This window comes from Gopherus flavomarginatus, chromosome 8, assembly GCF_025201925.1.
Source record: "Gopherus flavomarginatus isolate rGopFla2 chromosome 8, rGopFla2.mat.asm, whole genome shotgun sequence".
NCBI classification, from domain to species: domain Eukaryota; kingdom Metazoa; phylum Chordata; order Testudines; family Testudinidae; genus Gopherus; species Gopherus flavomarginatus.
This window is the reverse complement of record NC_066624.1, coordinates 97,283,165-97,298,294: the sequence shown is the minus strand read 5'-3', so window position 1 is coordinate 97,298,294 and position 15,130 is coordinate 97,283,165. Positions and strand designations below refer to the sequence as shown.

Genomic DNA, 15,130 nt, shown 5'->3' with positions numbered 1-15,130 from the left:
TCTAGGAAAGTTTATCATCTCTTTTTTTGTTTGTGATTATAAGCAAGCATTTTATTTACATGAAGATGTATTTGTTTTCCTAACTCTATCTCTCTGTGTCACACACATACACACCCCCTTCAAATCCACACACAGTTGCAAGTACAAGCTTGTCTGCTACATAGTGTTTATCATAGGCTGAGGGGAAAAATTTGCCCCTGGTTGAAATATCTGCTTTATATTACTAGCATATCCATTTAATCAGCCTGTCCTCTCAGAAGGTTTGAGGGACATGACAGGAGTCTTTTTTGGATGGGGATTTCAATGAGTGTTTAAAATGAAGTTGGCAGGATCCTTCAGCTAATATTAAGTCAGTGGGTTGCTTGTTTTTCATCTGTTATTTTACATGTAAGGCTAGATTTTCTAAGCCAATCAATACCCAACAGATTCCATTGAGGAACTTGAGTAGGTGGTCAGATTTTCAAACATGTTTAGAATTCAGGAGCTGCCTCTGAGAATAATTTTGAAAAATCAGACCTAAATATCCATATGCAAAGTGCCATTGAAAAGGTTACCGTGTTTACTTAAAAAATGTAGTAAAAGCAACTAGACCTATAGTAGAGTCTGTAGTACAGCTTGCAACAGGACATGTTTTGACAGGCTGTTTTGTTAAAATATAGAGCACAACACAAAAAGACTTTTAAAACTAGGAAGAAATAATTTTATATTTGAGAATTTTTAAAAATTGTAAACTTTAAAAGATATTTTCTTTCATCTGTCGCTGCCACCTTTAAGGCATTAGAGCAGCCAATCTTGGCACCCTACATCAGCCTTGGGAAAAGTGCAGCAGCTCAGATACCAAGTTACAACCCCCTAAAAAGACCTAGGTTCAATAGTGGAAAAAACCACCAACACTGGGCAATCAATATTAGACTTCGGTGCCTATGTTGTTAATTTTTCATGTGGCTGTACTGCTTGTCAGTTTCCCCATTGGTTGTCAGTTTCACAATAACTTGCTGTGGATGACTGGCAGTTGCTTTACTCTTTTTTCTAGTGTATCTGCTTTCTGTTTAAATGCAAGTTAAACATCACATCATTTTTGGAAGTTGCATCTTTTTTTTTCTATATAAATAAAAGTTAATTGTTTGATTACAGCCAGGCCTAGCCCTTGAATTCTGGCTGTGGAGCAAAGTCCCTCTGAATTGTCATTAGACATTGCAATTACAAAAATGATACCATACAATATAAAAATTAAAATTAAAAAAAAAAAACGTGTCCTCTCACTACGATCAAGTAATGCATCCACCAAAAAGAAAGCATAGTGCTTTTGAGTCTGTGTTATAATGACCAAGCCTTCTTATTTGGCTGGAACAACAGGGATGTTGAATCTCAGGTAACTTCCAGGTTGGATACACAATTGCTCAGGCAAATACATGGCATGTGTACATTATGGTTATACACACACTGACTATTCAAGTTTATGACCAGTTCAATACCATCATTCCTTCCACATACACTGCACAAAATATTCAGCCGTTAATGTTTCTTTATCTAGATTTTCTGTGAGGTTGGAGTCCAGCAGCACCGGCACTGTGGAGAATATTGCCCCTTTTTGAGGTAGCAGTCAGGGCTATTGGCAATTGTGTTCCCCCCATAGCCACTCTGACTGAAGCCGCCCTCAGCCTTCAGAATGATTCAGAAAGCCTGTCTTTGGCTGGCATACTTCCTCCCAACATCCCCTGAAGGCAACCCCCTCCCCTCGCAGAATTTGGCCCTCTGTCTTTTTGTCTGGCCTCATGCCAGTTCCAGTCTTCCTGGCTCTGTTCATTCTCCCCTCAAGATCTCTTTCTCACCCTAAAGAATCTTCACCCCTCACAAAGCTGCTGGCTCTGGCCACCATGTGATTTTTCTCCTAAAAATTACAATTTTTTAATTTACTTACCAACTTTACGCATGACAGTGAGTTCTCCTCGTACATCTTTGTCCTCATCCTCATAGAAGGTGCCAAGTGCAGCAGCATAATGAAGCAGCTGAGGAGGTCTTCTGAACCGAAGGCCTGGAATCCTAGCGGTCTCTGGTTTCTCTTCTTCCTCCTCCTCTAGCTCATCATCATCTAGTGTTAAGAACACAGAGCTAGCTTCAGAGCTTCATCTCATCACTCCGGAGTTCAGTCCTCCTTTTACAGCTTTTTGTGCATTAGATGTTTCAAGTCAGACTGATATTATTTAAACTGTACAGTACATAAAATAGTCACATGATCTGTTTTATTATTCATATTAATAAATAGAGTACATATTAGCAGAAAAAAGAGAGGAAAGAACAATGTAGCCTCCTCTAAAACCCTAGATCTAAGCTCTGAATTTGGGGTTGGACAAGTCTGCAGCTCAAGCCAACAGTATCTCTATGGGTATGTCTACCTTGCAATCAAAGTGTGACTGCAGCACGTCAGGCATACCCAGACTACCTTTGATCAAGTTAGTTTGAATAACAATAGCCGTAAAGCTCGGGAAGCATGGGCCGCAGCACTAGCTTGCCCCTCAAGGACATATGAAGGGCTCTGGTAGGGCTTGTACAGATCATTCTGCTGCCTGTGCTGCTGTGGCTTCACTACTATTTTTACTTGAACTAACTAGAGTAAAGCTAGCTTGGGTCTGATACAGGGCTGGCTCCAGACTTTTTGCCGCCTCAAGAAGCAGGGGGAAAAAAAAAGCAAAAAAGACTGGGCTACCGTCGAAGTGCCGCCACAGAGGAAGACAGGGAGAGAAGGACCCACTGCCAAATTGCTGCAGAAGATCGGAGGCAGCTCAGTTGGTCCGCTTCAAAGTGCTGATGACAACGACCCGGACGTGCCGCAACAACAGACGGTCTGCCATCTCTTTCTATTGGCCACCCCAGACACCAGCTTCCTTCGCTGGTGCCTGAAGCAGCCCTGTCTGATTACACATGCTGCAGTACCCATTCTGATTGCACTGTAGACATACCCTATATTGGACCAAATTTGAGCATGCTGAAGTTCAAACCTGGAATTACATGCCACATCTCATTGTTGCCTGCCCCTTCCTTCCCCCAAATCTGGGAGTATTTTGATCATGTTGTAAACATAACAAGTTTGAATTCAGATCTGCTGCTCAATTTACAGATTTTTGTTTTGGGCTTGGCTCTGAAACACACGAAAAGCTGAAAATTCAGCACTACAAGAATATACAATTGCTGTTGTTTTTTTCAGTTGGATACAAATATCAAGCTCCGTCCCATAGTTTAGTCAATAATTAAACTACATTATTAAATGAGCAGCCATTGGACTGAACTCTGTCCTAGTTACATTGGTGGAAATCCAGAGTCACTCCATTGACTTCAGTGAGGATATTCTGGATTTGCGTTTAACAGAGCAGAATTTGAGTCTCTGTATTTTTTATATGATGCCTAGCTTCATAATATAATTGAAATAAGAGCAATATTAACTTGTCAAAATAAAATAGATTGAGATTTTGAGAAGAGTGCAGTAAATTTATCCACACATCTTCCATTAATCTGATGGCCAAGTCACTATTTTGAGGGCTTGCATGGGACCTACATGCTCCATATGGCTTCGCTTCGCTACCTTTAAGATGTCTCAAGTTGGGCACCCAAAATCTCTAGTCTCTTTTAGAAATCTTGACTCTAAAGTCATGTTCTAAATTGGCGAGAAGTGTTTAATTGTCTTTAAGCTTTACAATAACTTACAGATGCAGGAATGTCTGTCGAGATTAAGTCTGTAGCCTTCTCTACACATGCACTCATATGATCCCAGAGAATTAACACAGATCTGGTCACAGCTGGCATTATCACCAAGACACTCATCCACATCTGGAAAACAAATATTAATGGTAACTAGTGATAGGTTTGAATAAAGCAAGAGCCTACCTGAATCTAAAATCCAAAATTTAAAACTCATTCTGGGTTCTGGAAAACATTGTTTAATTGTTTTCCCATTCCAATGGACCTTTGTGCTCCCCAGTTCTCACCATAAGTGCATGAGAGAAGAGGCTATTCTTGCCATATTTATGGCTCAGCTAGAAGCACCAGAAAAACAGCACTGCTACGTAGGTCCAAGAATTCTGGACATGTATCCCAACTTCCAGCGTTTAGCCAAACCTCCAAATATTGGACTTCACCCTTCACGTAAGATTACTAAGGCATTCATCTTTCATGACATGCCCATGTATCATGTGCATGGGGGAAGGGGAAGAGGCTTCTTCTATGCTGACTCATCTCTTGTGCTCCTGTTTAGGGGTTTGTCTGTATGCAACCCTGAGTCATTACTGCACCCCACTGTTATAAAGTGGAAACAGTGCTAAAATCCTATCAACACAGCAGTATTTGTTGCCACACTCTCTTAACAGGGAAATTTGTATGAAATGCTAGAAGAAGCTTTGAAATCTTTTTCTCCTTTTGTGCTCTGAGTCAGTTTCAGCCATCGGTGCTAAGCCATTTACCATCACATACGCAGCCATCAGCGTTAAGCCGGAACCCTGCCTTGCAGCTGCACTCAAAGCCTCCAATGTAGTTGATGCAGAACTGGGAACAGCAGGCCTCGCTGGACTCACATTCATCCAGGTCTGAAGGGAGAAGAGGGGTGGGGGTTCAGTTAGGCTTCCTGGTGGCAATTCAAACACAGATTGTGCTGAACAGACAACCTGCTCATCTGACTCATGAAATTAAAAGACTGTTATTAATGCATTCTCAATCATTTAAGCCTTCACGGTTTTGTAATTTAGATAGGAAAGAGAATGTACTTCAGTGGCCAGTTTTTCTGTGTCTTATTTATCACCTTCCCCATCTCAATTTTTTTTTAAACTTTCAGACAGGGCTGTCTACAAGAACACTGCCACATATTAAGAACAGGCGTTGCCTACATTTTGTAGCAGGGGACTTATTCTATATTTGTACAGCATATAGAACTGGTCCAGGACTGGCATTCTGGTCCATGATGGGGCAGCTCCTATGTGTTACCAAAATACCAATAAAACAACAACAACTTGATCACCCTAGCATATAGCTAGCATCTCTTCACTATTAATTAATTTACAGCTGATAGTTTTTCATATGAATATTTTCAATCCTCAGGCCTGTTGTGACATGAAATAGACAGCAGTGAACAGAAACCTTTGATTCAACAAAGCATTCTCAGAGAAGAAGAAGATACATATTTATAAGCAATTTTACTTTTTGACACTCAACTTGCCACCATCTCATTGTGTCTTGTATAAGCAGGGAAATTTATGTGGTCAAAAACTGTTGGCCTGATTAAGGGAAGCAAGAATCAAGCTGCTATCTTTTAACTGCAGGCTCTCAGCTGATCTCAGCCCTTCCAGTGTTTTGAGCTATTAAGTGGCGATTCAAGAGGTAGCCTTTCAACGCTGAGTTTGCAAAATGCTTTTGACCATTAACTAGATGAGCAGCCACAGATGAGAAAGGCCAGCACCTCAATTAACCTTGGAATGGGCACCACCATTATTAGGAAATGTACACACCAGAGAGTGGAGAAAGAAAATGTAATCAATCAATTGAGGCTAGAGGTCAGCACAAAATTGATTAAAGCAGATTATCTGAACAAGGAGTATTCCTTTTCCTGCAAATGTCACAAGCAAAGCTGCCTGGCAATATTTCAGATGATATCTTGTCTCCTAGTTCTATTAAAAGCTCATTGTGTATTTTGAAACATACAGCTTGCAGCCAATGAAAAAGATTTTTGCTGTCAGAACATCTTTTCACTTCCTCAGCTCTGTTGAAATCTTCTTCTATGCTCTCACCTAACCTTCACCTTGACCATGATAACTTTCTTCTTTATGAGTACTCCATTAGCCCGTCTCTAGGCTCTAGCATGTGTAGAATGCTGCTGTCTGTCTTCTTATACACACAAAGAAACAAGGCTACATAAGCTCATTGTTAACCCAGCTGGCTTCCAATTCATTTCAGGATCCAGTCCAGAACTGACCTTCTTGTTTTAAAAATTCTCCATCATCAGCCTTTCTCACAGATCACCACATTTTTCTTCCTACTCATCTAATATTTCCCTGCTTTCACATCCCATGGGAAATTTCTCACATAGTAGGAGGAGTAATCTTGACAATGGAAGAGCATGATAGGAGCTGAAGAACTTCTCTACTGCAAAGTGGACTCCAAGTGGGCGCACATCACTTTTGAAAATTAGTCCAATGTGCACAACTAAAGATAATCATCTGCTGGTTGCTTGGGATATGGAAAATCTTAGAAAAAGGAATTTTAATCCCTGAGGAGACAGGAAATAAATTTGGGCTGTGAACAATTTGGTCATCTTGACAACAATTTCATGGAGGTGTCATTTTTCAATGCAGGTAGAAGCATTAAGTAATAATCCCATCAAACTCTCAATAGGCCAAGTTGAAATATTGAAAGGGAAGTTTAGACAAGCTCCAATTTACTGAAATACCAAAAGAAAGGACAAGATGAAGGGGGAAAACCAGGCACCTTCAAAAGTGAGGGCTTTATTCTAGGATTCCTCTTCCACATCCCATCTCCCTTTTTGTTCTGATGGACCATGTGTACCCTCTCCCCTCTTTGAAAGAGATGCTGCATTTACCATGTATTACCTATGCACGTTTTCCCATCCAAATCAAGGAGATATCCCTGGTTGCAAGAACAGTGAGGCCCACCAATCAAGTGCTCACAGTGATGAGAACAACCGCCATTGTTGCTTTCACAGCTATTGATAATTTCCATTTCGATGCCTTCCAGGGAAACAATCAAAAGAATATTAACAAGTAAGCACAAGAGGAGAGTAATTAGAGAATAGCCATCAATACAATATGTCCATAAACTGATTGCTGGGAAGCTAAACACTGTAGTAGAAAATATAAACTCACCCATGCAGAGGTTAGAAGAGCATGTTGGGGGCTACTGAACAATGTTCCATTGTATCATTGTATCATATTCACCTTTGTGCTGAATCACTTGGTGCTGGCCCACGATTACAGCAAAGTGTCTATTGCACTAGTGTACACAAAATACATATCCCTGAGTGCACTTTACATAGACTTTGAACAAGGGCAGTGAGCTTGCACACTAGAAGAAGAGATTGTGAGCATTCTAGGAAGCATGAGAATTAGACAGAGGACTCACCAAGGTGGGGTTTTGCTTTGTTCATTTCAAACAGGGTGCTCTTAGGGTACAGCCAGCAAAAGCAGGCAGGGGGAGAATAAGTTTTCAAAATATTCCAACAGGTATTTTCATGTTCATAGTCATGTAGAATATCATAGCTCAGGAATGTAGCCCCAAATGTTCAACTAACCAGGAATGCATGAAACATGCTGTCCTGGCACTGTTTGGTACATTAGAGACATTTGGAAGGAGGTGCGCAGCAGCTGGAGTTTTTAGAAGGAATTCAGACTTATTTCTCCAGGATTTGTCCTGGGGGCTCCAAGACTACACAGACTGCAACTACACTGCCTGAAAGCCTTCACTCTGCCATAACCCAGACATCACTCTCAGCCTCTCCCTCGGTTTTCTTTCAGGCACCTTGTGGCTGCATAACATGAGAGAACATGGACACGAACTACACTCCCCAACAAATTTTTGCCCAGGTCCTGTAGAAGGGCTCCTACGGGAGGGGAAGCTCCTTACTTCCTCCTTCCCACATATGCCCTTCATTTGCAGACCTGGAGAATGAAGGTGAATCATAATCCACCACTCTGAGTATACAGCCAGATTGCAGCTTTTAAGCACGGCCCCATTTTGAGGGTGATCTAAGTTGCAAAACAGCAGCAGGAGCTCTGGAAAGCACTGTGTCTTAAGGAGCTGCCATGCCTGCTGGAGCATTCCAGCACATGGAAAGAGTGTGCTTGCTGTTAGAGCTTGTACAAAGGTGCAGCTTATACTTGCCTCTGTGGCCAGCCACATCAGTTGGTTGGTGTGTATATGTGGGTGCGTGATGGTGCCTACACTTTGCCCCTTCTTGCACCACTACCTGAGCAGTTCCTATGCTCAGGAGATGAGGGACTTCAATACTGGCTGGTGCAGCTGAGAGGGGGAAGAGAGAAGGCCATATATGGTTCATAGTAAGAAGTACGACCATTTATTCAGAGAGAAGAACGATGGGGGGCGGGTTCCCTGGGACTCAGGAGACCTGGATTCCATTCCTTGCTCCATTTACTGTGTCACCTTGGACAAGTCATTTCAATGGGTGTTAAGAGCCAAAATACCTTTGAAGGTTTGGGCCTTTAGTCTCTCTGTGCCTCAGTTTTCCATCTGCAAAATGGGGATCAATAGCACTATCTGGTCTCACAGGGGTGTTGTGAGGATAAATACTTTCATGACTGAGGTGCTCATGATAATATGGTAATGGTGGCCACATAAGTACCTAAAACAGATTCAGAATATTTTTGTTTTAATTTTTTTTTAATGTTGTATACAACACATGCATAAGTCTGCTACACAAAGATTTGTCAGTTAATAAGAAAAATCTTTGCAAAAAACCCGGATGAACCTGAGTGGTCTAGACCCCTTATACTGCTCACATAAAATATAATTTTCTGTGTGTCAGTAGCATCTCTTTTTGTGATGGTGATATGCATTGTTCCTCATTTGTATCTCAAATAGTTTCCAGTTTTGATAATAATTGTGCATTTAGTTTTATTTGTATGGTTTGAAATTGCTTTTTCCCCCTCATTAAAACATTGCATAGAACAACACCCTCCCACCCCCAAACATTGTATTAACCTCTAGTGCACAATGTATGTGGGAAATTCTGCTGAAAATCTCTGCCCAGCATCATTAGAGTGTACAGTTACGGCCTAACTCTTTACTAAAACAGCTCATGCTTTTGTCTACAACAGCACTCCAGAGAGCTTACACCAGACCCATAAAAAACACAAACTTTTCCAGCCCATCTCCTTTATTAATCTAAAATCTACCCCTTAAGTTAGCCTGAGGATCACTTATCATCACAGGGAGCAAGTTACTAGTTTGTTGAGTAGAGGATGTTTAAGAGAGCCAGCTGTGAAGCATTTAAACATTGATTGAAGAAGGACAACTGGGAATTTAATAGCCGTGGTAGTCTTAGTTCCCTGATTATTTTCATCATGATATATCTTGCTTTTTTACTCAATACACTTTTCTAAATGTCAGGAGAGTCCTGAATAAATCCGGAGAGATGACAAGCATGTCAGGCTCTCATGTGGGTTTTCCCTTTGCACCAGGTACAGGGCATGAGAAAAAGGAGAGTGAGAATGAGTACATTCCATCTAACATCAGTAAAATGCATAAGTGTCTTTGGGTAACTCCAGAATCACACCCACCATATAATTCACTACCTTTTGAAGATAAACCAGCAGGGCTGTTTGCCCTCTGAACTCAAGGGGGCTGTTTGCAGTGGAGTAATGGTTGAAATACATGCTCAAGAATATATAAATCTGCAAAATGGCAGCAGTGTTTCTGATGAGGGGAAGAATACACAGCTAGAATTTGTGCATCCTTTTTTATTGCCGGGAGTTCTAATCTGATTGCATTAAAACTGAAGTACTGCATTATCCAGGTAAGATCACTTGAAATGTGTTGCTGTAAAACTTTCACTTACGGTAGCATTGCTTTCCATCAGCCCCCAGCTCAAAGCCAGGATTACAAACACAGGTGAAGGACCCTAGGGTGTTCACACAACGATGAGCACACCTGGCTGTCTCTTCGGCACACTCATCAATGTCTGCAAAATGAAGAGATCAGCAATGAGATCAGTTGGGATATTTTAAAGAAGTTATACCCTTCCACGCTCATATAAACAGAAGTCTTCAGAAGCGTCCATTGAAATTACATCTTATGGTTAGTAGACAAGGCAGCACAAAGCAATTCCACAAACACTGAAGCCACAACACCGTCCTTCAAAATAATACTTTACATGTATAATATAACGTTTCACCTGAAGCTGTCATCACTAGACCACGCTCCTTACACCCATTACTTTTAAACCAATGGTAAGAGAGACGCCTGATTATCTATATTGCTCAGACAGTGTCAAATTGGTTTGGATACATCCTGAACTGTACATCCTCCCACCAAGATTTCAGCATGGGATGGTGCCATGGAAACCAGCACCACCTCTGTTGAACCACCCCTTGAACTCTGCAGAGCTTCCTCGATACATCATATGTCTACACTGCAACTAGGGGCTGTGATTGCAGCACACATAGACATACCTGAGCTAGCTTTAATCTAGCTAGCGTAAGTACCAAAAGCAGTGAAGCCAGGGCAGCATGGGCTTCACTGCAGACTGTAGGAAACCATCTGGGATCGTGGGTACTTACATGGGGCAGCTAGCACAAGCTTAATCCCACGTTGTGGTGGCTTCTATGCTATTGGTACTCACATGAACTAGATTAAAGCTAGCTCAGGTATGTCAATGCATGCTGCAATCACAGCCCCTAGCTGCAGTGTAGACATATGATGTATCGAGGAAGCTCTGCAGAGTTCAAGGGGTGGTGCAGCAGTAGACATATCCACAAAGTTGAGTTAAGAGATAGCTACACCTATCAAAGGAGGGGCACTCCACGTCTTCCCTGTGAAAAGGGGAAGAGATGCACATGGAAGGGGGTCCTCTACAAACACATTGAAGTGCTCTGACCCATCATCATTGTAATGAACCATCTGAACTCTGCAAATTAAGAGCCAGTACAGAAGAAAATAGTTCAGCACAGCTGGAAAACCCAAAGGAGCAGGAGGAGGATTGCTTTCAAGCACAGAATAATGAACAAGATTCCTCCTGCTAAAAAGCCAGGTTCTGACCTTGCAGAGAGTAGCTGCACAAGAACAAAAGCTAAGAAGCTCAGATTTCTTTCTAAATTTACATTTCTGGCTATTTCATTTTAATTTTCCCAAGGTACATTTTGTAATGAGCCAAGCATGCTGGAGAAAGGAGATGTTCTGTGCTCCTCACCAAAACCCTTTTATGGAACAGCAGCATGTAAGATTACGCATGTGATCAGTGCCTTTCCAAGAGTGGGGCCCAGCACTGTACAGAAACCATTTGCTACTTTGTGGAAGTTTTCAGGGTGAAAGATTTGGCAGCTTCCCTAAAGTTGTCACAGTTCAAAGCTTGCCAAGATTTTATTCAGATTCATTAATTAGCTGTCACTTCACACGCTGGAGATTTTGGCAAAATTATGTGAATTTTCAAAGGAACTTCAGGGAGTTAGGTGCCTAAATCTCATTGATTTAGGCACCTAACTACCTTAGATTTTTCTCAAAATCCACTTGGAAGCCTATCTTTTTTTATATTTGGAATTCTTAGCCTTAATAATTTCTCTCCACAAAGTGGTTTCTTTATAAATGTGAAAGTAGTTCCCTGGCTGAAAATACATTTGAATTTGTCACTGATCTAGATCAGAGTGTCATCTGAACAAATTTTCCAATATCTTCATCTGAGGCATTATTTCAAAAGGGATCACACATGAATAATGCCAGACTATCCCTAGATCCGCATCCAATTAGCAGTAAATACAATTTCTTAAAGGATTAAAATGCATAACTGTCATTATTAAAACAACCTTTGGAGGCCTAGGGAGAGTCAAAAAATAAACGAGAACTGCTGTTTTGTATTACACATCCATATGTGCAAGTGCATGCACAATGGTGTGTGTGAAAATATTATTTTATATATACACACACACATGTATATAGTGTGTGTGTGTGTGTGCACACGTGAAAAATATTATATTCTATACACACAGTATACACACACACACTCACACACAATTTACTCCTTTCCATAAAAAGTGCCGTTACACTGAAATAATACCAAATAATACCCTTCTTCCCCATTAAGTAGTCTTTTTCGCAGCTTCTTACCTCCACAGGACTTTCTGTCTGCAGAAAGATAGAACCCAGGATGGCACTCACATTTTACAAATCCTCTCTCATTTTGACAGATGTGTGCGCATCCTCCATTCCCATTTGTGCAGGGGTCCATTACTGAAAGCAATTAAATTTACTGTCAACGTAAAGGTCATGTTTTTGTCTGAAAATGGTTTTACCTTCCATTGTTACAAGATTATTGTAACTGAGGGTATGTCTACACTGCAATCAAACACCTATGGCTGGCCTGTGTCAGCTGACTTGGGCTCATGGGGCTTGAGCTGCAGGGCTGTTCAACTGCAGTGTAGACAGTAAGGGCAATGCTAAGGCACTGTGAAAGAGCTCTCCCAGCACTCTAAAAAAGACACCTCCACAAGAGGTGCAGCTCCCAGCGCTGGTGCCCTGTCTACACTGGCGCTTTACAGCACTGAAACTTGCTGCACTCAGAGGGGTGTTTTTTCACACCCCTTATTGAGAAAGTTGTAAATTGCCAGTGTAGATAAGCCCTAAGCTGAAGCTGAAGCTTGGGCTCTGGGATCCTGTGAGAGGGAGAGGGTCCCAGACCCTGGACTCCAGCCCAAGCCCATATGTCTATACTACAATTAAACAGCCCTGTAGCTTGAGCACTGCAAGCTGAGTCAGCTGATATGGACCAGCTACAGTTATTTCATTGCAGTGTAGATATACCTGAATGAATGCAGACATTGCTGAAAGAGGAAAAAATATTTGACAGCACTTTGTTTCCAGTTACATTCATTGTTTCTCTGTTCGCGTGCATCTTTCATACCGCAACAAGAACCAAAAACCTTTAAAAAGATAGGAAAATGTGGTTGAAAACCCACTAAAACAGTGTGTGTGCATGTGTGCTTTAGAGACAGCTGTAGTATCAGAAATAACACTTTTCTCCTTCGTTTTGATTAGATTTCAAAAATTTCTTTGAATTTGCATGAATAATGGGGAATCTGCAGAGCTTCCAGATGAAGGATACTGCCTTTAGTCCTCTGCCTCTCTTGGTTGATATCTGGCATCTGAACAGGCACTTGGCCCATGACAAAGTAGTGGGCTGAAAGAGGCAGAAGATATATAGCAGTTGAGGAACTTTTAATGATGATGTAAAATACACTTGCCTACCTCATGTAAATGATTATTTTTAAAAGTGTGCAAGGTAAACAAGCAAACAAGATCCTAACACAACTGGGACTAGATTCCTTCCAGCCTTGAGAAAGAGGGAACCCACAGTACTAAATTGGCACCTTCCCTATTGTTCTATAATTACTAGTCATCGTCTATCCAGTGCTGACTAACTGCTGCCCTCAGTGGCTGGCTAACCCTAATCAGCCCCAATGGTGTCAGAAAGTGAACCTTTACAGTTGTTTGCATTGCAATAATAGAATTCAAAAGCCTCACAACTTAGGGGTCTGATCAGACTTCCATTTAACTCAACACTGTTTTGCCCTACCATTTTGGAGACCAATTGCCCACTCTCCCCTGCTAATGATCTCATAATTTGGTTCATCTTGATTAACATGAATGTTATACATTGAGCCACACAATCTGCCACACTGACACCTGAACAGGCATAGAAGAAACAACCTCGCTCCAAATCTTCCACTGAAATGCCATGAAGAATTCAGCTCAGATTGACTCCGTGCGGAACACAGATTGTACATAAAGTTGGATGACCAAATCCTCAGGCAAAACTTACTGCAAACATGCTGAATTGGAAATGAGTAGAACTGCAGGATTTACTTCTTAGTCTTTATATACAGTGTACTGCAGAATAGAAACAAGATACAGCTGACTTTTTGTTGGGAGTTTTGGTTGAGTAAGGCCACAAGATTTTGTTCCAATCACCTATGATATATGCAAGTGCATACTGCTGGTTATCATTGCCTTGAGAACTGATGAAGTAGTTAACACTTGCAAAAGAAGGGAAAAAATCAGGGTAGTATTACTGTTCTTTATTTGTACATCATCTAGTACAATGGTGTTCTGGACGTGACTATGGTCTCTAGGTGCTGCAGTAATACAAATAATAAATAATTGTCAGAGAATTTGGTTTAATATCCTAAAGAGGAGGACAGATGAATCAGAGTGTGATTACTAATAACAAAAACTAAAAATGGACAAAGACTATACCTTATGCTGAGTCATAATAATTAATTTGGTATGCCATAATTTGGTATGCCTTAATGAGCAACTACACGTTACGATTTAAATGATTTTGAGTTCCTATTTTAACTCAAACCAGCATTTAAGACATGTCCAGAATGACCAGGAATCTATGTAACCAGTAACAAGCTCATTCAAGTCACCAAAAGTGAACCTTGCTCCTCAAAAATGTATATTTAATGCAGTCATTGAAAACCTACAGTGGTTTCTGGCAAGCTAGGTGAGAAATAAATTGTAAATACTATATTGTCCAATGCACAAAGGTATGTGCACCATCTTGTGATATTTTATTGCTCCTAAAGTGTGCTCACGTCAAGTGCACTTACTTTCGCAGTGTTTGCCATCTCTCTTCAGCTGGTAGGGTGGATAGCAGTGGCACTTGTAGTGGTTGTCACTGATCTGAATGCACTCCTGTTCACAGCCCCCATTGTTAACAGTGTAGGAGCTGACAGCTAAAGCAAAGGAAGCACGAATGCATGAAAGATGTCAAAAACAGAGCTGCTTTGGAAACAACTCAAAGGGTACATTGCAGTGCAAAGTGCAGTGCAGTTTTCACTTCATATAGGGCTTTGTGCTGTCTGGGTCATCAGCAGGCACAGATTTAAGGGAAAGGCCCAGTTGGCAAATGAAGTGATAGAACCTCAGTGATGGATCCTGGAGTTGGGGTGAGGCAGCTAGAAGGTGAGGGGGGAAATGGAGTGGAGGCAAGGAAGAAATTAATGGCCAGCTAGATACCACAGAAGAGTTAGGAAAAGCTACAGAAGTGGATGAGAGATGGAGTGGCCACTGGACCAAGGAGGATCTACAGGCTGTTAGGGACAGATTTAGATTAGATCGAAGAGTTGCAACACAGATTGAAGCATTGCAACCCTTTGACGTGAAGTCTGGTCTACACCTAAAACATAGGTCGACCTAGCTACATCGCTGAGGGGTATGAAAATTCAGACACCATACAAATATAGTTAAGCCAGCCTAAGCCATGGCATAGATACTGCTAGATTGATGGAAGAATTTTTCTGGCAACTTAGCTACTTCCTCACGAGGATGTAGCTTTACTACTGCAGTGGAAAAATCCCTTCTGTGACTGTAGCAAGTTTCTTCAATACAACTCTATACCCAC

General features: G+C 41.3%; 1 protein-coding gene across 1 annotated transcript in view; it reads right to left on the bottom strand.

The window, feature by feature from the left end:
* LOC127057291 (multiple epidermal growth factor-like domains protein 6) overlaps positions 1-15,130 on the bottom strand; it is a 290,208-nt gene that overhangs the window by 60,929 nt on the left and 214,149 nt on the right. The window contains exons 7-12 of the mRNA XM_050966209.1: positions 11,833-11,955; positions 9,572-9,694; positions 6,591-6,728; positions 4,455-4,577; positions 3,703-3,825; positions 1,922-2,092 (exon numbers count right to left, since the gene is read on the bottom strand). Of these exons, the coding sequence (XP_050822166.1) occupies positions 1,922-2,092; positions 3,703-3,825; positions 4,455-4,577; positions 6,591-6,728; positions 9,572-9,694; positions 11,833-11,955 (801 nt within the window). The remainder of the gene's footprint in view (positions 1-1,921; positions 2,093-3,702; positions 3,826-4,454; positions 4,578-6,590; positions 6,729-9,571; positions 9,695-11,832; positions 11,956-15,130) is intronic.